Source organism: Colossoma macropomum, unplaced genomic scaffold (genome assembly GCF_904425465.1).
Source record: "Colossoma macropomum unplaced genomic scaffold, Colossoma_macropomum, whole genome shotgun sequence".
In the NCBI taxonomy this organism is placed as follows: Eukaryota; Metazoa; Chordata; class Actinopteri; order Characiformes; family Serrasalmidae; genus Colossoma; species Colossoma macropomum.
The window spans coordinates 12506566-12532088 of record NW_023494794.1 but is presented as its reverse complement, the minus strand read 5'-3'; the positions used below and the strand labels follow the sequence as shown (position 1 = coordinate 12532088).

At 37.5% G+C, this 25523-nt stretch overlaps 1 protein-coding gene across 2 annotated transcripts; it reads right to left on the bottom strand.

The window, feature by feature from the left end:
* Positions 1-3438: 3438 nt before the first annotated feature.
* On the bottom strand, positions 3439-25522 carry traf2b (Tnf receptor-associated factor 2b). 2 transcript variants are annotated; one of them, XM_036580207.1, is made up of 11 exons: positions 25420-25522; positions 21567-21779; positions 20432-20510; positions 20085-20183; positions 13755-13916; positions 12869-12943; positions 12463-12537; positions 8253-8600; positions 6289-6466; positions 5133-5281; positions 3439-4158 (listed from the first exon to the last, which is right to left on the bottom strand). In XM_036580207.1, the coding sequence occupies exons 2-11, from the start codon at positions 21776-21778 to the stop codon at positions 3940-3942; spliced, it is 1596 nt and encodes a 531-aa protein (XP_036436100.1). In that variant the 5' UTR covers position 21779; positions 25420-25522; the 3' UTR covers positions 3439-3939. The 2 variants fall into 2 exon arrangements, with proteins under 2 accessions (XP_036436100.1, XP_036436101.1); XM_036580208.1 differs by lacking the exons at positions 21567-21779; positions 25420-25522 and adding an exon at positions 21348-21461.
* Position 25523: the final 1 nt, after the last annotated feature.

Below are 25523 nucleotides of genomic sequence, written 5' to 3'. Positions count from 1 at the left end.
AATCATTAGAACAGGAAAGGAAGATAGCATTGACCAACAAGTACAGATGTGATCAAAACAAAAAGAAAATCTGAACCAAAGGGGTCTGTTGCTCCTAATTATGTTTTTAGTTTGTAAATGGTTGGGTGTCCTTACATAAATAAATGAGTGTTTTCTCTTCTGGAGAGTAATTTGTGGTTGAGCTTACTTGATAATTAACCATGTTTTTATAGTTAGCTGATAGTTAGCTCAATAACCCAACAAAAACTGGGCCTAATTATTAAGACTTGGATTCCATATTTCACATTTCAGTCAGAATTATTTTAAATAACGTAAGCTGTTTGCCCTGTGCACAATCGCCAGATAATTTAATCAACAAAACACTTTTAGTCACCTGTGTCAACAAATACACTTTGTACTGTTAGCAAACCAAAATGCAGATTAATTTTATAGGGGTTTGTGATCCATTACATTTTTGCATCATTCACTATTTTGCATCCATCTAATGGCCAAGCCCCTACAAAATTAGGACAACCCTTCCTAAAATAACAGAAGAGATCAGGAACAGAAGGTGGAAAAGGGCATTTTGCTTGTTTGTCAACAGCACTGAGCATTTGGTAAACATTCTTACTACTTTTGTTAATTTTGTCTACATTGCTACATTTCTGAAAAAATTGCTTCCTCCAAAAACAATCTCAGTATCTTTTAGGGTCTTCAAATAGCACTTTTTTTTATATTTACTTTCATAAAAGACAAAGAAGAACGCAATCAGCAATCATGCTAAAGCAAAACGACCACACTACCTCAATACACATAAAAGAAATGCTTAAAAGGTGATAGAAACCAGACCTCCAAAAGGGTTAAAGGCTCTAAAAGCTCACAAAGTTATTAGATGAAATGGTTACAGATATATTGCCTGATGCCTGAGACTTTGTTTTACACTAGTTTTGAGAAAGTTTCATTTTTTTCCCCCAACACCATTCATTGTGGAGAGGTACATTCTGGGTGAAAGAAAACTTTTTTCTCTAGATTTAGATCACTATTTTGCAACATAAACATTCCATATAAAAGTCACAAGACATGTATAGGTTCACTGGTGGTTTGGGATAGTAAATAAAATTGCTACATTTGCACTGGAGAATTTGTGTTTGTTTATAGAAACTTCTTATCTTTTGTCTTAAAATCTTATCTCAAGTTAGGAAATCTTAACTTACTCGATTGAAGTCGACAATCAACTGTCATGTCTGTTACGTAGCAACTGACCATACAAGCACAGCCAAAACGTAAATGCGTACTCAAAATAAACTAGTTAGCCAGACAGCTAGCTACTGTTGCCGATGTAAACAAAGAAAGGTAAAACAAAACTAAAGCACAATAAACTGGAAGTTTAGAATATGGTGACCACGCTTCATAGCCTTTTATCAAATCACCGCCGAGACTTAAGAAGTTTCTGTAATACAGCTCCTGGTTTCTGTCACCAGATAGGAAAGAAAATTCAAGTTAATAGTTTGTCTACAAGCATTTCACTTCAAATCACTAATTGCTCTCATTGCTTACATCTCAGTTACTAAATTATGGAGATATTTATGTAGAAAATCGGTGGAATTCCCCTTTAAGGTCAGGAATGTTTAGTGATAATTCGAATATTATGAATATCTCAAAAATACATGCAATCAACAATAACACTGTTAACATTCAGATATCACTTGCCACTGCACGATATATGAAATATTATTTGTTGAAATCACTGTAAAATAAGGGAGTAAGTCTCAAGCCCTGCGATGATTTAACTTGTTTATTCAGGTAACATTTCACTTTTTTGCTCAGTTGAGGGTTACTTTTGTGTGTATATACACACACACACATGCAGTGCACCAAGTTATTTGGGGATTTTTTTGAAGTTTGAAAGTATTGCAAGAATTTGTGCCCAAAAAATGCATGGTTTATTATAATATTAATTCTTTTTTTCCTCTCTTTTTTTGTTGGGTTTTGAATTTTCAAAGCATAAACGCATAAAGAAAAATACTATTGATCCTCACTTTGCAAAATCACTGATCGATACGCTGATGCTTTTTTTTTATTTTAACACATGTAGCTTCTTGTTTTTACGGACAAAACAGTTTATCTGGGTCAGCGGGGGCACAGTGAAGAACAAAGTATACACACTCCATGTTCAATACATCTTCAGTACGTCTACAGGTATATAAGCATGGCTCTCCAACCTTCAAATAAGCATTAGTATAATATAGTATTAATCTTATATCTTAAGATTCAAATAAGCTTTGTTATGAATGTCTATGTTAAAGATGTTACTTATAGGGCTGCAAGTAATGACTACATTAATAATTGTGTTTTAGTTACTGTTTTCCAAACAAAAAGTTTTATCTTCAGCAATGCAAATAATTTCTTAAAATATGAATCTGCTAAAATGTACCAAAAAAGGTTATAGCCTGGTTAGCCTTCCTCCCAAAAAATTTTAATTTTGAAAAGGTTTTTATGCATATATTTCTAATACAACTGGCCTTTACTGTAAACCAACGCCACGGCTCTCGCTAGGACCTGTCAAATCGAGTAGTTCCTAGTCGTTCTTGCTAAGTGTGCTCAGCAACTTGAGAAACAAATGGCACAGATAACACCACCATTCATTCTATGAACTGCTGTCTCTTCAGGTGGTCATGCACCACTGTTTTTTTTTTAACTGTCTTCCTAGAAGACTACAGTGTAAAGTGCTCTTGCACTAGACAAGACTTTCGTCGTGCATCACTTTCCACAGGTGTAGCCGACATTTTTTAAACGTTTTCCCTGCATCAGTGAAGTTACATTGCTAGCTATGCAGCAGCCTAACTAATAGGTAAGGAAGTTTTGTCAGTGTCCTCAGTTACTTGTTAAAACCCTAGATTATTCAGGAAATAGTCCAAGCGCACAGTGATCTACTGATCTGTTGATAATGTATCCTACTTCTTCTACTACCACCTCCTCTTTTTACATCTATTATACTTAATATGTAATATTTAAGTAATCTTGAAATAGGTGACTGTATTTATTATTATTATTATTATTATTGTTATTACTATTATTATTTATTATTGTTATTGTTATCATTGTTCATATGAGTCATCACCTGATGTTGTACATGTACATTTAAATTTCTCATATTAAACTATCATTTTTTTATAATATAAATATCATTATATGGCTATATATATATATATATATATATATATATATATATATATATAAATATAAATATATATATAAATATATATATAAATATAAATATATATATATATATATATATATATATATATATATATATATATATATAAATATAAATATATATATAAATATATATATATATATAAATATATATATATATATATATATATATATATATATATATATATATATATATATATAAATATGAATATAAATATATATATATATATATATATATATAAATATATACACACACACACGTTTATACTTTCACCACAGCCTTTCACAGGCAGTTCTCAGATATTTCATATATTGCTATCTACATAGACGTCTTTTACATACTGTGTTATGGATGAGACGTATTAAATTAGAGAGCTGTTTTGTTTTTTGTTTTTTTTTAGCTTAAGGGGCTTAGTCCGATCAGGCTAATTAAAATCTTCAGGAGCACCTATACAGTCCTGATCATAGTTCAGGCAGATTGATTTTAATAAATATTTGTATTTCATACATATTTTGTTTCATAGCATGGTAAACAATGATGTGGTGCACGTGGTACTTAATGATGGTATATATATATATATAAATACACACACATACAAACATTATATAATGTATGTATATAATGTATGCATGTGTGTGTATTTATATTTATCATATGTGTGTATAAAAATGTATGTATGTATACACACACACACACGCACACACACACGCACACACACACAGTTTAGTCTGTTGCATCACTCATTACAGCCCAGTTAGATCTACTATTGCTTTAATGAAAATGGTATCATCTCGCAGATAGGAACTCTTGCCTGCCAACTTAGCTAGGGGGCAGAAGAGTGGGCAGCCACTGGCGATGTTCATCTCACTAATTGGTCTTTGAAAAGATGTGGAGCTGATGTCAGGTCTGAACGCATCGATGATGTGCTCACGGTTATTCTGGTCTAACAGCATCAGAGTTACCTGTGAGAGAAAAGGATTCTGTTACTTCCCCCTAATCAAACAGTGAGTTTACAACAGATGAGATAAACATAAGAAATCTCTACAAATACTTAAGTGATATCACAGGAAGGAGGAATGTGTAGTGATTATGTATTTTCACAAAGAGGAGCCTACAGAGTGAACTGCCAAATCAGTTGCAAACTATTGACCAGTCTCTAACAGAAGCTCTAGGAAATGTGAAGATGTCTTCCAGAATCGTCACCATACTGCTGTCGTAAGAAAACACATTATCTCTGAAACGGTAGCTTTAAAGTTAAGAATGTGTTTTCCTTCTATACTGTAATTTAACATAAGATTTTATTCCATGTAATTGTAGACCATTGCTGTTGGTTCATTTGTTATAAAATGTTCAGGTGGCATTAATACAGAAAAGTGACAGTTTGTACAGTACTGTGCAGACGTTTTAAGCGTCTGAGGAAAAACAGATTTAAAAAGCTATTTATCCAGGCAATAAGAATTTATTTGCTCAAAAAACACTAAAATTTGAATACATATAAATAACACTATTACGACAAGTAGTTATTTTATGTATGTCTGCGTGTTTAACCACTGCCAAACCTCCCCTCAAGGAACGCCAGTATTAAATAGTAGTTATCGTCCAATACCTGGTTTGGAGGATCAATACTTCATGTTAAATCAAGTTTGCTGGTGTTGGAATTTATCAAATCCCTGTGATGGCTGGCAACATTGAGGAGAAATCTGAAACTCTGTTTTTCAAACTAGTATACAAGATGTTAACAACTGCTTTGAAAAAAGAAATTCCTGTTTTTACCATATTTATGTTAATTTGTATTTATTCTATGACATATTGTGGTTTTTCAAGCATGTTCCCACTTTTCTTTCTCTGACCAGAAGTGAAGCACATTAACCAGACAGCAGTCCAAACAAATGTGAAAGAGATGGATGAAGTCAAAAGGTGAAGAATCTACAGTCACCTTTTGGCTGAAAGGCCACTTGAGCAGAGCGTCGTATTTTCCCCTCATCACCACGAAGAAGAGTGAGAGGTGTGTACCTCTGCCTGTGCCATCTCCGTTCAAATACAGCCTCAAACACATTTTATAGCCATACTTGCTGGAGTAGAAGGCTGAAACAGACAAAACAATCAGTCAGATTCCCTTCAGACTGAGAGACAAAGAGGCACTGAAGCACTACACATCATTTTAAAAGAGAAAGCTGTATATGTGAATGAAAGGGGAATTTAGTCCTTGAAGCAAACAGAAAGTGAAACTTTTAACATTTGCCACTGCTTTCGGATTTTGATCAAAAGATTGAAAATGAAACCTCAACTTTATAATTACGATCAACAGACTGGTTCATCAAAACACTAAAGCTAGGGTGGGTAATCCAAAATCAGTGATTTTGTGAATTTGATATTCTGCTTTTCACAAAGCAATCTTGAGTTAGAGGCCTGACCTCAGATCAGATTAATTCATATTGATTCTAGATTACTACGCCTACTTCTGAAGTGGGCTTATGGATGATTTCATTTATCAGATGTGACGTACAACACGCTTTACACTTTACACCTGTAGAAAATGGTGAACAAGGCAGTGAACGTGATTAAACATGTCAGTTTTTGTTACTGCATTAAGGGAAAAAGGGATATTTTATTAATTTAGCAAAGAAAAGTATGATAGTATGATTTCTTTTCTGTGTTCTGATGGTATCTTCAGACAAGAAGAGGGTTATGTTGCATTTTTAGTTAAAGATCTGCATGCACGACCCCGCTGATGAGCACCAGAATGCAGCATAAGAGCAAAGGTCATTTGGATGAAACTGTCTTGTAGCCTGTTTCCAACACTTACTGATTTAATCAGATCAGTGGAAATAATGAATACCTGTCTCAAGCTTACACATAAAGCGTTATATAGTTTTTCATTATATGCAACAAATTTCCAGGCTAACCTGGCACACCACCTTGGAGCTTAGGACAAATTAAACACAGTTTTAGGGCTGTTGTGATTACTTGACAAAACACGACTGAAAGTTTGATTACTTGATTAATGGTCAAAATGATCAGTAGATGTCTGTTACTTATATAAACGAGCCCTACCCCAGTTTCAGAACAACTGCGATAAATGGTAAACCCACCTGGTGAGAACATGGCGGGGGAACGGCCAGCTAGCGCGTCTTGCCTGCGACGAGAGAAATCGGATATTTTCCAAACGAACACACCGTCGTAAGTGCAGAACTGTAGTTCTCGTAGAGCCTGCTCAGATTCAGCCAGCTGCAAATCACGCATGGTCAGGGTTCGCTCTAGCTGACGCACCTGTCACACAGACACATAGGCCAAGGCAAGATTAGCTCAAGATCCAGACTATAATACAGAGCTCTCTGCACAATTCTGCAAAATCCTCTGCAAAACATTATTATTCTCTGAAATTGGCATTTTTAGCATGTATACTGGTCAGCTACAGAAAAGAGAGATGTAGCTCTGAAATACTTAAAATACACAAAAGGGGTAAAAAAGTGGTAACTAGAGTCTCTCTGAATCAATGTTTATTTTCTGGTTTGGGAGTACTTTTGTACTTGTCAAAACTCGCATCTACACTGCTGACACGTCTCTTTTTTTTCCCTCTGATGTTCAGTTTCTTTCCAGTTGTCTAGAGCAGAAAGCTCCTCACTGACTCCAGCACACCTTCATTAAAACACCTGACTCTCCTATTCTTTTTATTAATACAGTGGCAAGTTTTTTGCACAAGGATATGAAGCATAAAACCCCATCTGTGGGTATTTAAGGTGCACTCTGGCTACATCTGTTGTAAACATGCCTACTTGCCTTTTTCCAGCAGTACGATAGTAGTCTCTAAAGATTTCCTGGTTTAAAGACTAGGAAAAAACTCTTCTGATGAGGTGTCTTTAAGGTGGAAGTAATTTTTTTGAAAGACCACAAGTGCTTTGCGATGGGCATTTGGGGGGCTGTTAGATTTTTGTTTATTTTTTGTCTAGCTGGTTGGATTATTTCTTTAACAAAGAAAAACTTTGAATGGCTAATTAAGGTTAGTGCTATATCACTAATGCTAACTAGCATCACAGATATATTTATTAGCATCTAGATCAGTGGCTAGCAGTCAACATTTTTTGAGTGGCATCGGGATTCCCAAAGATTGTGATGTATTCGCGCAATGCATGCTGGGTACTGCAGTGAGAGAACAATGATGGACACAAAAATATGGAAACTATACACACTGTACAATACAAAATACTACAAAATATAACAAATACTAGTTTTAGGCTGGAATGCCCCTATAATGCTTTGAAGTAAGTGTCATGCAGGAGTTGCCTAAATGTTGTGTTCTACAAATAACTTGTGGAGTGAATGAAAGACCATCATCTGGCGTGAGCAAATGGGCATGAGCACTTGTCACTGAGGAAATTTCACTTTATTCCCTATAAATGACCATGACATAAAGCTGGATGGTTACCAATGATGGAACAGATGCTAACGGAGACGTGTCATCGTTAGTGTAGGCTCAGGTGGCTTTGCAGAGAACATGCAGTGAGCATCATAAATGGAATTATACTGATCAAACAGGTAATACAACAAAAAAATGGAAACACCTGTTATAACAAAGGATGAACAATGAAGGATGTATAAATTTATGGCAGAGACAGTAATGGCTTTTCTGCCACTCACGGAAAAATTCCCCCCCAAAAAAGTGCGTGCTGAATTTAAAAAACAAAATTCTGACTGAATGGAATCCATGGGTTCATCCGGTGCTGAGGGCCGACCATGAACTAATCCTAGCACATGGTCTTCTGCCGGTGTTTCAATTTTTTATTCTATACCTGTACCATTTATACCAGACCCTACATTCCAAAACGCTTAAACTGCTTTAACTGCTTAAACCATCTTTAATCGAATGTATTCCATTGGCATCGCTTTGAGTCATTACCTACGCGAAGATGTGGTGCCCTCTAAGGAATGGCCAAAAGGCACACGGAACATCAGCTGTGCGAAAAGAAAAAAACACTACAATAAACCTGGCTTAATGAACTGCTCTTCTATAATTTGGAGGCGTAGGGCATTTTCCGCTGCTGTGGAAAGGTCGTACCTTATTGGATAAGTTCTCGATCTTCTCCTGGTCCAACTGGTGCTGGCGCGTTAAAGCTTCCAGTCTGAGGGCGGTGCGTTCCACCTCTCGATTCAACACACACACTATGTTCTCCAGTGCTGTCATCTTCTGCTGCACACCGGGGCCTCCCGCTGCATTGTGGGCAGCAGCGTGGGCCCCTGGTGGAGCTGCATCTTCAGGTCCGCGGTACAGCCCAAGACCAGAGTCCTCCTGCCACTCTCCTGGCCCATCAGAGTGCAAGCGCACAGAAGACAGCACGGTCAGCATGAGCCGCAGGTGCTCAGTGATACTGCTCTGCTCGTGTTCGTGCTGTTTGCCATTGTCAACCTGCAGGGGTACAAACAGTTAATATTGCGTTTTTGTGGGTTTTACATACCAAATTACAGTCATAACACATTTGAACCTGACCATGACCAGTTTTCAACCTTTCTTTATCCCTTAGAATTACATAGGCTGTTACTATAAGACTAATAAACATAAATGACTTGTAATATCCTCATTAAAAAAAGCATATAAAAAGCAAGAACATGTAGCTTCTGAAGTCTAAATATTTATTCTGTGTAACTGCAGATATTTGTGTGCACACAATATGGATTTCACAGTACAAGCAATGTTAGATACTAAACATAGCTAGCAAATAAGGTGGCTAATAAGCCAATTTGGCCACTTGTATTTTTATAGTTGCACATGAAAAAGGAAAGACAATTGAATTATTCTTTACAATTATTTATATGACATTTAATCAAGGGTGGAAGAAATCCATGCTAACGCTACATATTCTCCTTCATGTTGCGCAAAAATGAATGGGCTATGAACATTTTAGCCATAAACACAGCATCAACCAATGGGGGGAACTGCAACTGGGGAGGTATTCATGATTTTTCATTGCCTGCAGTGTCAGGTGTCAGCAGTAGATGGCAGTTCACCAAAGTATATTTCAACTGGGATTATTCTGGGAGGGGCATTGAGAAGAGGATACAGTTTGGGATCGAGCTGGACTGCAGTAAGTAGGTGCTGTTCATTTTTAGTTTATAGCTTCTGCACTTTAACTACAGCGCTATTTCAAGCTGCTTTTTCTGTTCAGTTGTAGTTTTGTTCTTAAAATTCAGCACAGTTTGTGCTATGATACTGAGATGATTTTCTCCGTAAAGGGGGAAAACCGACACACCAAAACAAACTTTGTGTTGAGTGAATCAGTCATTTATTTTTAGCATGTGACAATGTTTACTGAGATCTAGGTGGGGACTTTTCCAACCCACAGCGGAGCTATATGAATAGTTATGCAGGGGATAAGATAAACTAATCTATTCAAATGGATTCAAAGAGGTTTTGACTAGCTGATACTGAAAAAGTGGTACAAGTCATGCATTACCGGTAAGTGCAATAAAAATAGTGCAGCATGTTTCAACATTCAGATGTTTTTCACATTAAGTAGTCAAAGAATGCCAGAATGCCATGCATGCTAGGAACGTCTAGTTTGGCTCATTAACTGACTCATTTGATTACAGCTAAGCCCCAAGGTAACTGGATCCTTGATAAACCTGTGGAACATAGGTTTCGTGAGAACAACCCTCCTTCCTCATGCCCTCTGTTCCACAGAACAAGCATACATGGATATTTCATAAAAGCCTTTGGTGCACCAGCCCCAGCTAGCCTAGATAATAACAGCAGTTATCTGGTGTAATTACAACCTAGGCTAGCTGGGGCTGGTGTTCTGCCAGTCCCAACGGGCCTAATTAATTACTACACATAATTACATTATTTTCATATTCCTATTGGATGCTTAATGTTGCCGTTGTAAAATAAATTGTCATCTAAGTGTTGTTTTGTCATTTTAAGTGTTTAGGAGGATTTTGTATCAGTTTAAGAGACTAAAAGTCAGCCAGCTAGCAAGCTAGAACTTGTGATTTGGTTTAGCTGTAGTTAGGGTTGCCACCCGTCCAGAATTTTTCTGGATCATCTTGCATTTTAGATGTCTGTCCAGGAAAGAAAAATTAATTCCATCCCTGGACACAAAACATGCTGGAATCCAAGCCTTTTATGTTAGCATTTCTTATGAGGTTTAAATGGCTTCATTTTATCCAATCAAATCATCTGTAGTTGCCTTGCTGGTGAACTGTTAGGCATTAGGTAGCACTGCAACATGATAACAAAAGACTAGTTCTATATGGTGAACATATCTACTTGCCAACTGAATTTGGGTTAAAAAAAATAAATAAATAAATAAAAAAACGTGCAGGTGCTGGTAGACTGCCAGTGTTTATTTCCACAGCCTAGCAGAAGAAGTGATTTAGCCTTACAAGGCAAGTTATTGAGCTTAACAGTAACCTGGATCTCAGTTTTTAGTTAACCAACAACAATCCAACAGATCAGAAACACTTAGATGCTAATTTTAACCAAAAGCGAGGTTATTTGTGCATGCTTAAAGATGCAAAGCTACTGTATGTCTTATGCCTGGCCCATACTACAGGACTTTAAAAATCCTAATACATGCTGAAAATGTGCATAACCCTACACATAATGACTGATTCCACTGACTTTTTTTGTTCTTAGCCACCCTTCAGTCATCAAAGCTCCCACACTACAAGATTTACTCAGAATAAAACTCCACATGCTTTCAGATTACAACGATGAGTCCAAACCAACAGTCCTGTCCCTCAGAACCTGAGATCTCACAGAATTACTTGTGAGCAAACCACAGCACAGCACACATTACTGCTAGTTATGTGTGCATTTAGCAGTGTAAAAGTGAAAGGAAATATCATCGCTGTCCAAAGAAAAACAAGTATCTCCAAAAGGGTAACTTTACAGGAGAGGGCAAAAACATTCTTTACATTTAACGCAAGTCAATGTGAAGAGATTTTATTCCAAGTCATTTTGGAGCATTTCTATTGGTCCATTCATCATGAAATTTTCACTCGATGTAAAGGACAGCCACCATGTTCCAATGATGCAGAAAACTAAAAATAAAAAAAATGGAGATACATGTTTTTCAGCAACGATGTTTTGTTTTTTACAGCGTCATCATCATCATCATCATCATTAACCACTTAGTCCAGATAGGGTCGCAGTAGCAGTCAGGAGAGCACAGAATCTCAGGCAACCCTGTCCCCCGCAACTTCCTCCAGCTCATTCCCGGGGACCCCAAGCCGCTCCCAGGCCAATTTGGAGATCTAATCCCTCCAGCGGGTCCCAGGACGACCCCGGGGTCTTGTCCCGGTAGGCCGTGCCTGGTACACCCCCACCAGGAGGCGTCCAGGGGGCATCCGGATCAGATGCCCGAACCGCCTCAACTGGCTCCTCTCAATGAGGAGGAGTAGCGGCTCTACTCCGAGTTCCTCCCGGATGACCGAGCTCCTCACCCTATCAAGTAGAGTGTAGCCCGCCACCCTGCAAAGAAAGCTAATTTCCGCCGCTTGTATTCGCGATCTCATACTTTTGGTCATTACCCACTTTTTTTTTTTTTTCCCCACATGGTGGAAGGGCTTGTGTGGTCTAGGGATCTTCAGAGCTAAGTTGTTGGGAGCAATATGCTCCTGGTAGGGTCTCCCAGGACAAACAGGTCTGGAGTGAAGACCTAACTCTATCCAAAAAAATTTTTCAGTATCGATTAGGATAAAAAAAGATTTTTTTCCTTCTGTTTACCACTGATGATGCTTGGCTCTCGTTGGTTAACAATCTTTCACGCATGACATCAATATTGTGTTTCAGTTTATATTAACAATTCTAAATAGGGCTGGAGGGGGTAGAGCGAATTCTGCACACTCTATACCCCAAATCGACCTGATTATCCAATAGTGCGGGCCAGGCATTACTTGGATATATGTTGACAGCTTAATCACAATCACCTCTTTTATTGAAGCTAAGGTCCAACTGATATCATTTGTCAAATAATTAAGTTAATATTCACAGTTAGATGGATTTGCTGAGAAGTCCCTACTGCTAAAATATTTAAAAAGCACTATTTAACTAGAACTACTAAAGTACAAAAATTTTTAGCTCCTAAAATCAGTATCAGTGATAAATCAGTATCAGTGATGAATCAGTATAGGTCAGGCCAATTGAAACCTTGTGGGCAATGCTAAAGGGTGAGTAAACAAATTACAAGCAAAGTACATGAAGTACTTTACATAAAAAATTCTACTGATTAAGCGTCTATGCATGCATGTTATGAGAAAGGCATACACACCACCGCCCTGCAGCCAATTTCGCTGAACTGACACGCTGACTTGGACTTTGCACATGATTTGCTATGCTCAGGAAACTGTGGAGAGAAAAAAAGAGAAATGACAGTCTTTGATAAAGGTCTGTTATGCATGCTCAGAGTCGCAATAGGCTGCCTTGTGTGTGAAAAGGTTAAGAATGTGGCTAATATGTTAAGCATACCAGTATGACTAGTAACAACGCCTGCTTTGCTTAAAGGAACATATTTGACTATACAATCTAGAACATTCATAGTTCAGAGACCTGCACTAACATTTACACCACCCACACACTGGGGTGTGTGAGGGTGTGGGAGTTTCCTTTTGTGTTTCAAAATGACGGGTTCAATAAAGGAACAAAACCGGCAACGGTTGAAAGTAATACCTACTAACCTTTTCTCTGGGGATCTTCTTTTTACCGCAGTCTTTGCACTGGATGGGAAATTTCTGGCAAATTTCGTCATGAGCCTGAAACAAAAAATGAATAATACAAGAAAATGGCTTCATCAGAGATTCCTAAACAATTCCTTCCTAGGAAAGATCTCCTCCCTTTAAACTAGAAATTGCAACAAACAAAACAAACAAAAATAAACAATGTGAGCTGATTAAGTGTACTTGTGCTGTACCTAAATGCTGCTGCTACACCTTTACCAAAATGTTGTTGCATAATTATGCATGACTTTTTGTGCTAAGTAGCAAGTTGCCTCGGTAACACTGAGTTGTGTTACTTAAATAGGCAACTCATTTTTTTTTGCAAGACTTTAAAATGGTTAGCCCATTTTAATGATGTTATTAATATATTTATATTGTGACCAATATGACTGTAAAGAAATCGGAATCTGCCTTAAAAAAATTCTTCGGTTTAAAAAAAATATTTATATGTATTGAGCCTGCAGTATTTGCAAAGCCACAATAAAACATTTGCAAGCATATGCAGTCAAGAAAATAAGTTAACTAAGTTATCTTCTACAGGGAACAAACAGACATATTCTCAATGTGTTAAAATGTATTCTTTGTAGAGGATGTGTTAACTTATTTTCATTTATAAAATCAACAAAAACAATTTGACTGGCAAACTTTTGCCTTTGGCGTGACTGTACTAGAGACTGAAAATGCATAAGAATATTTTTACATATTTACATACACTTTGATTCCACACTGTATAGCTGTTTTGTGAACAAGGCCTCAGCTGCTGTCAGTAAGCTTTGAAGTAAAAGAGGTTACTGTATGTGTGTTAATGATAGACACAGCACTTCATCAGACGTTCGTAGTTATTTACCTTAATGTCTTTGAAGCTGAAGGAGACTTTGCAGTACTTGCAGTTCAGAGTCCTGGCTTCACACTCTCTCTCATTGTGACGGTCTTTGTCGGTAAGTAGGATAAACATTTGACATGCTTCACACTTCACACGCTCAAACTCACATCGGCCTTCGTGCTGCACCTGGGGAAGCACGCACAAGATGAAATTATCTAGATTACAACTATTGTCAGTAATTTTGATCAATTTTGGGGAACTTCTGTGGAAGCTAAAACATAAGCTGTACCAGTAAACTAATTCAACAGTTAACGCAATAACCAGGGAAACATTCAACTGCTTTGGGTCTGTCCATGGTAAGTTTTAAAAAACTGCCCTCAGAGTAGTTATGACAATTACATGTACATGTTGGACAGCTGGGATGCACGATAAAGCGGTGGCCGATATATTATTTTGCAATAAATGAAAAACGTAATTATCGGTCCAATATAAAAATTTTCGAAGATAACTGAAAATTATGCCATATTTTTGTCTTTACACTGAAACGTGTAGTCACCAGTGGTCGGAATTTCTCTTCCTCTAGAGCAGGGTTTCTCAAACGCTAAGCCACAACGCTGAGTGTAAAACACCCTGTAGTGGTCCACAGGCCTAGTTCGGACCAACAGAGGGTAGTGCCGCAAAGAGGGAGGGGCGTAGTTCATAGCGGGCCGGTAACAGCATTTTAAGCCATATCGACGTGAGTTAAAAAAAAAAAGTGTTAATTTGATAATAAATAAAAAAAATTAACATTTTTAAATAACAAAAAAATAATAATAATAACAAATATTAACAGAGCAGAAGTAGGCTAAATTAAACATCATCAGTTTGTGACAATGCAGCCACAGGCACACGGTGCTTACAGTTAGCTAGCCAGAGATCCTTAGGGCGCTTTCACACATACCTTTTTTAGTGCTGACCTATCAAACTTTCTCTTTAGTTTGGTCCGTTTTGACATGTGTGAACACTCCACCCATACTCGGGTCTGCACCAAACAACTGAACCATGTTCCGGCAAAAATCAAGGGTCTTGGTCTGTTTACAATTGAAGTTGCGATGGTCCACATCACACAAGCAAATTCATCATGAGAGCATGCTTTCCTCTTTTTCTAGCAGCACATTGGTGCTGCAGTGTCTGCATACTCTGCTTAACACCTGATTCTTTACAGATAATATTGTGCCTGTGGCACGAACTGCTAATAAAAACAGACGAGCAATAAAATGGAATGTATTTTAGTCAAGCAAGAGCAACCTGATTGGATGAATTCAAATTTGAACCCCAGTTCTAGAGCCCTACAGCACCCTCCATAGGCCACTTTGAGTTTCCCTGCAATGTGCGCTGAAGGCACGTAATGTAACTTACTGACATGAATTCTGACAGATAAGACTTTCGTCACTAACGTTTTAAGATTTGTTTTATAAATCAGTTTCCGATTTACAACAAATAGTGTTACATATCTTTACCCCCATTTTTATGATGACTGCTCCAGAAAGGCAGAGGCTGTTGAGTTACAGTTGCCTTTTTCAGATATGAAGACAAAATGATAATATGGAGTGTGAATATTTAAGATCATTGTTTAGTTATGTTTTCATAATTAATTTAGCTTTTTTTACTACACGCAAAGCCAAGTTCATGCTCCACTACAAGTTCCAGTCTTTAAAAATACCAGAGTAATTTGTAGCTGGGGTTCTTTTAGTGTGCAGCCTTTAGCCAGATGGCTATGACTTTTTTTTTTTACAGCCTTGCGTTGGGCTCACTGTTAGTTGTTGTAATCAGTTAATTCCATATCCCTGTTCTGCATTTTTAGGAACTGTCATAGCTTTCACATATTCTTGCAAATGGCTTTAGATAAGAGGGACTTGTAAATAATGTAAATTATCTACATAAATTAATGTGAAAAATTAACATGAGTAAATTAAAATTATTTAAATTATCAGCTTATGATATCAGCATCATCCACAATAAGGTGCTAATTTTCCGTTATCATACTGGGCTCCAACAAAAAAAACAATGCATCTCTATTGGACAGTAAAATGTGGTAAGTGGACAAAAGCATGTGGAACTGGAGCTTTACGCATGCTACCGTGTTTTCCATTTTCACTACATAGAAGAAGCATAATGCTGCCTTTAGTGTGTGCAAAGTGGAATTTTGATTGTTAAGGGCTTACTATTGATTTCTCAGTGTAACAATAAAAGGCCACCAAATTAGTAAGTATATTTCTTTTTTTGTTTGCTCGTTTACATAAAAAATAAAATTCGTATTTATTTGTATGTGACAAGCAAAAACCTAAAAACATATGAGACAATCACGAAACTAAGGCAGAAGAGTAATGAGAAAAATAGTTTAGCCAATAGGGGGTACTATGAGTTGTAGTCTTTGAATCCATTGTAATGGATTAAGCTGTTTGACTTATTCTCGAGTAGGTTTGAATCAAATCAAGAAACTCCCAAGACATCCCATCATTTATAATCGTGCATACCACAACCTTGCTGATAGCTTTAGAACAGAGAAACCTGCTGCTTAACAGCAGTTTATCACTAGCTTTAATCACAGTGCAATGGTGCAATCACTAAAGCTTTTAGTGATTTAGCCTTTCCAAACACAGGACGATGACACATTTTTAGGCATTTTACGTTTATTCAGAACATCCTTTGAATACCAAACACATTTTGAAGCACAACTTCCTGGTTCTAATGCAGATATATCCAAGACAAGTGACTTGTGCAAATGCAAAATAAATCTATAAAAATGATGGGTTGAGCTCACGATTTAATCACATTTGGAGAACAGGATAAGTTCTTGATCTTTGACAAGCTTTCTCTTGAAGGAACATTCAATATTCATAGCAATAACTTAATGAACAGTGTGTTCAAACAGTTTTATGTCTTCTTTCAGCTTTGTCTTCATGCGTAACACAAAATGCTTACACACACACACACACACACACACACACACACACACACACACACACACACACACACACACACACACCAAAAAAAAATAAATTAACTGATGGCTCTTTAGAGGACCATTTTTGTAAGGGAAATGTCAGTGTGAAGAACCTTTTTAAAGTTTAAAGAACCTCTACATAATGTGAACATTAAACAGGGCCACATATGTTCTTTAGGTGGAAGTTCTGGTTCTAGCAGGCTAGTAAATTCATTAGCTCAAGGGAAAATTTAGCAGCGCAGAAAGTAAATGTGAAAGCCTGTTTTATTAGTCAAAAATACACAAAGTTACAACAGGGGGCATTTGTGATGCATGAGGAGGAGGCTTGAGTGAAGGAGACTGCCCCTTCTGATGAGCTAACAAGCTACAACTAGAGCTAACTGGCGTAGTGTTAGGTGGGGCTTATCAGCTTCTATGCAAAGTCTTTAGCTCCCAAATGGATGATGTGCCAACATGTAAATCTGAGGTATTATGGGAACTCCTGAGATGATGGCAGGAACCGTAGACATGCGTAATTATACATTTTATTAAAACTAAAAGGAGAAAATCGCCCCAGTATTTACAACACTTATGGGACAAAAGGCAGCAAGAGCTTCTGTATGCAGCTTTTGTTTTGTCGTCCGTGATTAATTTGGCTAACAAACTAGGTCCATGGCTGAGAAAGCACCAACAATGGTGAGGAATACAGTGCCCAGTACTTTTACTGACAGATATTCAGTTTACCATGACAAACAGAAGAAAATAAAAAGGACTTAGGCCGATAATAATGGATCTTCTAAAATAGGATAACCTGTAATATAACCTTTTTACATATCAAAAGTAGTTCACAGTCATAATACACAGTGTTGCAGGCTTAGTTCTTCAGATGGAAGCACTGGTGCTAGCAGGCTAAAAAAATTCAGCAGCACAAGTGAAAATTTTGCAGTACATTTAAAAATCTGTTTAGATATTCAAAAATATTGAAAGTTTAAACGGTAAGCTGTTGTAGGTGCATGAGGAGGAGGCCTGATTGAGACTGCCCCTTCAGATTTAGCTAACAAGCTAAAACTAGAGCCAACTGGTGTTTGATCCTGATGGGGCTCATTAATTTCCCTGCAAGCTCTTAGGCTTAGAATGGTGATGTACCAGCTAAATACTTGAAATTCTCACCCATCACAAAAAAGTTCCACAGACATTACAAAGAGTCAGTCTTGTGTCATCCATTTTGCTGCAAGAATGCTAAAGAAGAATGTGTTAAATGCACATGCATTTGTTTACCCTTGTAGAACTCTAGATTGGGCTGCTGCTTCAACATCATGATGTCGATCAGTCATTAATGATAAATGATGGCATCAACCCTAGCTAGCACTGGCAACAACCACTGATTTGTCTTCTTTCTGTGTTATCCAACTGATGCCATAGAACCACTAAAGGCACTCTCTAGAGCCAGTGTTTGGTTTGTCTCTTCTGGGCTACTGTTGAAACATGGCAGTACAACATGCCAGGCTTTGCTGGAAGTGGACCTGTCTCATATGTAGATATGAAGGTTTCATTCTAAGCAAATGAAAACACAATGATTCGTAGTTACAGGTGATTATACACTATCAAAAATATGGTTTTGTATACTATATTCCATTTCTGTTAATATATTTTTCTAAATCATACACACTGCACCTTTAGGCTAATCAAGTTTCATAGTAGCAAAGACATAATGCTACTGGGAGTGTCTAACTGAAAACCATTGTGATTTACAGCTTTGTGTATATATCAAACAGGGTAAGGGCAGGGCACCAGTAAAAACTAAATGGAAAGTTTGACTTACAGTGTGTAAAATATCAACAAGAAGCCTCTATGGTCTTTCATTTGCTTTGGTCATGAAAAGAAAAGAAGCTTGAATAGTTGCACTCTCCCTACTTTTAGGTAAAGGTTAACTTCAGCTCAAAGCAGTTTAGATTGGTGTGAACTGTATAACAGGTTTAAGTTTGTTTTAATTCAAAACTCAGTACTGGGTTTAAAGAGGAAACAAATGCAATCATTAACATTTGAACAAAGCTTGGTCCTGATAAGCACAAAGGCTGTTATTTTTGGTTGCACAATTTCCTGTTTAGCTTGAATTCAGAGTATACCACTTCTATATGCATTGTTCAAGCCAAATGTGAAGATGTGGATAAAACATTCATTTGCAGCCTTTAACAACTAATGTAGACTGAAAGGCAGAAGTAACAACTGCTTAAACAACTAGACGTTTAGTAAGAACATATTCAGTTGCATCTAGAATGAAAGGTTTTGCAAGGATTCTTTTGCGACATGACACTGCAGTCTTGCATGCAGAGCAATACACAACAACAAACCAGCCTGAACGTCATGTTCATGCAAGTTTAAACAAGTTTGACCACATTTCCGCATTTCTTATAGACCGAGTCATACACTACAGGTTCAACCTAACACAGCTACTTGGTGGGTTCAACTACATGAATATAGTGGAGTGATGAAACTGATAATCAAGATAAAATCAGTAATGCCCAAAAAACACCAAAACCTCTGGAATAAAGTGGAGTATGACAGAATCACATGGTAAGAATGACTCACAAAACTAGAATGAAATGACTGTCTTACTAAATTTTAAGGGTAAGAAAACCCTGCTCTGAATATTCGTCATGCAGTTACTCATAGTAAGGTAATCGGTTAGTCATTTCCAGCTTGATATAACCGCACCAAGGCACATATGAGTGAAGTTTCATAGAATAAAGGAGGCACTTGAGTAATCAAGAGTTCTCATAATGATGGCAGTAAAAGCTGATGTGCCTTTGCTCTTGCCAGAGATCTAATCTCAACCAAAAGTCAAGTTATATTTTGCTGATAGCATAAAAAAAAAAACCTCCCTCACTTCACTTTTACTTCCACAGTTCTTTTTTGACCTAAGCTTTTAAATGTGACATGGATCTTTTTATCTTTACCTTTGAACAAGAACAGCAAAGGGATTGGCTGAATCACATAAACAAGTAGGTTCATCTCAATCATTTTTTTAGGGGGATTTATCTGAGGTTCTGACAACAGAGTTTCTCACACTGATATACAGCTGTTAGTTAAGCTGCGTGTGTGGGTGCTTTCCAGAGCTATTTCGTTTCAGGCTTGAACAGTTTGGGACTTTCCACCCTTCCCCCCACAGCTCAATGCTTCCGCCCTCATTTGGCGGCGGACAGTCTGGGAGCGGGTGTTATGGTTAAGCAAGAGAAACCTGTTAAACTGCAGTCTCTGACTAAACAATAAGCTCTAACTAAACACGCTGAATAAATAACTTGGCTTATATTTCCTTAAAACTGCTGCCAGGAAATAGCCATATAAACATAAAGCAAGCTGGGAGTGAGGGGACACTTTGATAATTTTACCTCATAGTCTTTCAGTGTTCCAGTCCAACTACAGCCTTCATTTGGGCATTTTGCAGGCAAGCTATCAATTTCTCTCCGAGCAGCATTGTCTGGAAATGCCTGAAGGAAAGAGGTTAAACACAGCAGTCATTTACTCTTGCTCTAAGTCTGCAACTCTGCAAAAGCTGTTGCTGATTAACCATGTGCATGTACTGGTCATTCTGTGTTTTTTTTTTCTTAGTACAGACATAGTGAAAGTACATTTCTTGCCATAATGTGTGTAACTAAAGAATGGAGGAGCAGTAGAAGGAATGGAATGCTCTATATCATTTCAAGAGTAGACATCATTCAGAGAAAAGCGTTCCTACCTCACAAAAATTAAGCATAGACAGATCCACTTCAAATATACCCTCGGCACGGCAGGCTTCACAGGGTATGGGGCCGGAGCTGATTGGGATAAAACAGGTGATTGATGCAAACGAATCAGGACTATGCTTGTCCCATACTTGAAAGCAATCCATGAGATGCTTAATAGCTGAATTAGCTCAGGATTTGCAATGCAATAAGAAGAAAGGTGGAAAAACATTTAAAGACAGCATGTAAAGCATCTACAGGCAAAGCAAGGCTAAAACTGAAAAGTGGAACTGAATCTGCACATTCAGTTTCCAGGAGCAAAACAAGACTAGAAAAAGCAAGGAACTGTTGACCCACTTTTTTTTCAAGTATAGCTCAGCACCCATTTCTTAGCATCTCCTTTGGGTATATTTTTGCCTCATTGGTGAAACTGCGTCATAGGACTTTTTCCCAAATGTTTCAACAAATGAATCAGTGAATGAATATAAGCATGAATAAAGAAATAAATATATATCATCCATTCTGCTCAGTTCCGCTCCTTCTACTCCTTATGAAAGTCATCCACATTATGTCCAAAATCCACTAGAGCTGTTACAATTGAACTAAACCACAGATTCCTCCTGAACTTGTAGTGGTGGGGATCTTGTGTATATCGCAAATGTTGTTGTCATAAGAAAACCTATTAACTCCCATTTGTTTTGGATATTACTGTATTTTCTTTTACACCACTTAAAAATGTCAACTGCCCTTTACATTGTATAAATTTAATGACAGGTGGATCAAAATGGTCCAAAATTACTTTCAAGAATTTTAAGAATGTTTTTAACCTTCTCACCGCTTTGAAGATACAAGGTTTTCTTACGACAGCGACAATTTGAATGTTGACATCACTAACTTAAAATAACATTACTTCATGGTTGCAGAGCTCACCAAAGAAAGAGCATATGGTGATGACATCTTCAGCCACAAATGTTGGATAAAGGCAGTAAATTGCAACCCAGCTGCTGGGTGATGACGGAGGAGGAGGAGGAGGATGGGACTGGATGGGTCTGAGCAAGAAGAAGGAGAACTGGGTGGATCTGAGCAAGCCTGTCTGGGAAGAGAGGTGGCAAGCTCTGGAGAGCAGGGGGCCAGGAGAGCCTTGGGTACCTGGTGAGCTGCTTAAAACAGGATACACAGAAGCGATGTCCACACTGGGCTTGGAAGGGCTTCCTAAGAACCTCCTTACACTGCTGGCACTGGTATTTCGGTTCCATAGACACGGACAGTACCTGCCGTGGTATTCCTGGCAATGTGGAGTCCACCGAGGAGATCAAAGATGGACGTGCCATTCCCTTCCATTTACCCGTAATGCTGTTCATCCTTTGAGACAAAGAAAGCAAAAACAAAGGGATTCTCATTACACATACAAAATACTGAACTTCATGACACATAATATTGAATAAACTTTTGCCATGATTGAATTCGCATTCAAACTGAATAAGACAATCTCTTAAGATGTGCCTGGGTTTTGTCCAGCAGGTGGCACTTCAACTCAATTAGTGACTAATGACAAGGGGCATCCCAAAATGTTTTTCTTGCCTTCTTTCCTTGATTTCTTTCCCAGTCGTCTAGTGCAAAATTTGTGAGCACGACAAAGAAACAGAAAGCGATAGAGGATAGGTAAGGTTGCACTATCATGACTAATGGAAAAACCTCATGTATCTCACCTTAAAGCTAAAGCCTTCTGAGAAGAGATGCATATCAAACCATAAAACCTATGCTAATTTCAAACTATTTTTAGCTTAATTTTGCCATTTTGGTAGCGTTTTACATAATAGAAGAGAATTTGTTCCTTGTATGGAAACTAGGCGGCGATTTTCTCATGGAACGTTTGGGTGTAACACAAAAGATGCAATTATCCTACTTAAAGCCTAAAGTATCTTCGACAAAACTTTAGCTTAGCTCACTCATCTCCTTGACTACTAACAATGAAATGAGAAAAGGTAATGAATCTGTTTCTGTTGGAAAGCTCAGAAAGCATGTCAACAGTCAGCGTCTGTAGCTTAATGACTACCCAGTGTTGACACACAAGAGAGTTTTAAGCAGGGGCGAGGTTTGACTGGTCGGTTGTATCTGGCTAGCATTAACAGAAGAACAGTATAAATTCTGTCTGGTTTCTTCATAGACTTCCATTCAAAACTACCCTTTTTTTGATAAAATATATATTCTTCCCCAATAGATGTTTCTCATGCTTTATTATAATAATTATTTTTCCAGTGATTGTTTTCAAAAAGGTAGGATTTTTAAATTACTGTCCAACGCGATCATGGAACGACACAGCTTGGCTGCTGTCATGACCACCCTCTTGAATCAGCCAATCAGCATTGTTAACGTCAATGCTCTGTTTTTATACCATCACTGGCACAAGTTTTGATTCTGGAACAAAGTTCCCTTAAAGCAAAGATAGCATGGTCCAGAACGCGTACTACAAGGGACATGTGCACCACTGAGCCAATCCCTATGAAATTCATAGATGCTAATGCTAATGCTAATGCTGCTCCAGGTCCAATAATACACTCCTGATTTAAGTGACAGCATTTTTGGGGCTACAGTATTAACACTGCTGTTGGTTTGCTGTGCGACAAAATGAACTTCAACACTTTGAATGCAATAATAAATGATTAGTTGCCATAAAGAGGGACTACTGCTTTCCCACTACTCCTATAGTAAGGCAGCCAATTGTATAGATGAATCACATCTAATGTTTTCTCGGTTAGCTAGCTATCAAGCATACAAATCCACGGCTGCATTTGCAGTGCTTTGCAAGTCATGTTTTTACTATGCAGGACATTTTCCCCATTTCCTTAATCTGCAAGATATACATCACTTCTCCACATAATAAGTCAAGATTTCCTTGCAGTGGTATGTCCCAAAAGGAAATCTTGACTTATTATGTGGAGAAGTGATGTATATCTTGGTATGTCAAAGTGTTCTCCTACACACACATTTTCATTCATTCTCAGTGTCTACTCTTCCAGTAACTCTTACAGCATTAGTGACATGGGGAAACATTAAAGAAGAAGACAAAAACTCTTTAGTTCTGAAAGAGGAACAGATGACCAAATATAGAGATTTGAAAGGGATGTGTCATGACTGTTTGGCAACTTTATGGTTCACCATGAAGAAGCGAAGTGAATGAAATACATGAATTAATCATATGTAAAGTCATGCACAATGGATATGTACCCTTTCAAAATCAATAAATTATTATTCAGTAACTCCAGGAATGCACCACCTCTTGTACCCAAAAACACTACAGTATTATTATAAGATTTTCATAGTGCTAGAGCTTTGTCTATTATAATCTATAAGACTGTCACCTTCTCTAATATTTCTGTAGTACTGCCTCATTATCTGTAATACGTGTGTAGTAATCTGTAATAATTGTCTGAATTTACTAGAACTTTACTAAGAATCCTGTAGAAATTCTGGCTATATATATATATATATATATTCACATGGGTTATGAAGAACTTAAAGTAACACAGACTTAATAAATTGCTCAATAAACTGTATACACAGCAACCTCTTATTTGATTCAAACATGCTATACTTTTAAACGACTTTCACTCAAAATATAACAGACACAGGACAAGACCAGCACATTCTCACCATTTCATGAAGAAGCTTTGACAAAAGCATGTGATTCAGCAAATACATTTTTCACTGCATAATATGAAAAACCATACTGTCTAAATTGTTGGACACCATCAGATCATCTACAGAAATAAATGTGGATTAGGTTTTAACATTTCTGACTGAAAAAAAATCCTTCAATTCTCAAAAGACTGCTGAAATAATCTAGAATCTGTTCCCTACTGTATAAATGCTTGTTTGTTGTATAAGCTGCATTTTTGTTGCCCATGATGTACATTGCAAATATACCATGTAATACTGTTGTACAAGATAGCTTTTTGTTGTATATGCTCTATTTTGTATATTTACCATACAATACTGTTGCTAAGTACTGTTGCTGTGTTTTACTTATATGCCTTATATTGCTGCCAAGCAACGGCTGTTTTCTCAAAACCACAGTTCTCTATGAACATCTACACTTTCTATATTTAACAAGTTCCAATAAGACTGTTTTAGTATTTCTTCTTTGCTAAATTTGCTACACTGATATATAACACTGATGCTGCAGCAACGTAATTAGCTAATAATTGTTATTTTACGTATTTCGTGCATTCTCTTGGGTAATTATTTCAAACAGTTAACGTTAGGTTACCTAATCTTTTACGTGTTATAAAAAGCAAGGCAAATCTTTATGAAGGACATATTTTATACACGTAGCTACGCCTTACAGGACGTTATAGCCTTACAAGCCTAAAAGCTTAAAAGATGTGTGCTCAAACAGGAACAAGAACTTACGTAGCTAGCTAGCTAAACAACAAGTATTCTTATCATTAGCCAGCTAGCTAGCTTACTGAAGGGCACATACTAGCCAAACCTTCAACACTGAGCTAAAACTATATCTGTATTTTTTACATGCAGGCGTGCAGGAGTTAGCTAATACCTGGGTGAAACAAAACAACACCCCGTATAACAGCAACGTCAGTGTGAATAATCGAGGCTAACTTAGAGTTAGTTAACCTAGGTTACTCTTTTTTCCTTAGTATGTTTGCTTCCTTCTTTGCTAGCCAGTCTAAAAAGTCAACACACTGGCGAAAACATTTAACCTCAGTAGAAAACATTTCAACGAGCCTACAAAATGATGAGGGAAATGAAGGACCAAACGTTATAATATTTAAAAGCTTATCCATATTTTGGCCAAGTTATAAGGTAATCTGTCAGAACAGAAAGTCATAAACAACCCCTAACAACCTCCCAGTGATATACACGAGGCCGGCGTATTACACACAACTCTAACCAGAACCAAACAGAGAAACCGCCCGAAGGATGCAAACGCCATTTCTGGCAAGTTACTGCTGACAGAAACTATATCGACTGCCTCACTTACCAAATTCTTCCTGCAAGTGCAGCGCGACTGCCTTTATAGGCACCACAATGTTGTCTGTCTTTATAACGACGGCAACTCGGCGATTGGTGCTTCAAGGGGACGTG

Excerpts from the sequence above, each read along its gene's own strand:
- traf2b (XM_036580207.1), bottom strand. The coding sequence starts at position 21,778 with ATGAACAGCATTACGGGTAAATGGAAGGGAATGGCACGTCCATCTTTG. Across the intron at positions 12,944-13,754 it reads TCAGCTTCAAAGACATTAAG|GCTCATGACGAAATTTGCCA; the intron begins GTAAATAACTAC and ends TTTTTGTTTCAG. Across the intron at positions 4,159-5,132 it reads AGTGGCCTTTCAGCCAAAAG|GTAACTCTGATGCTGTTAGA; the intron begins GTGACTGTAGAT and ends TTTCTCTCACAG.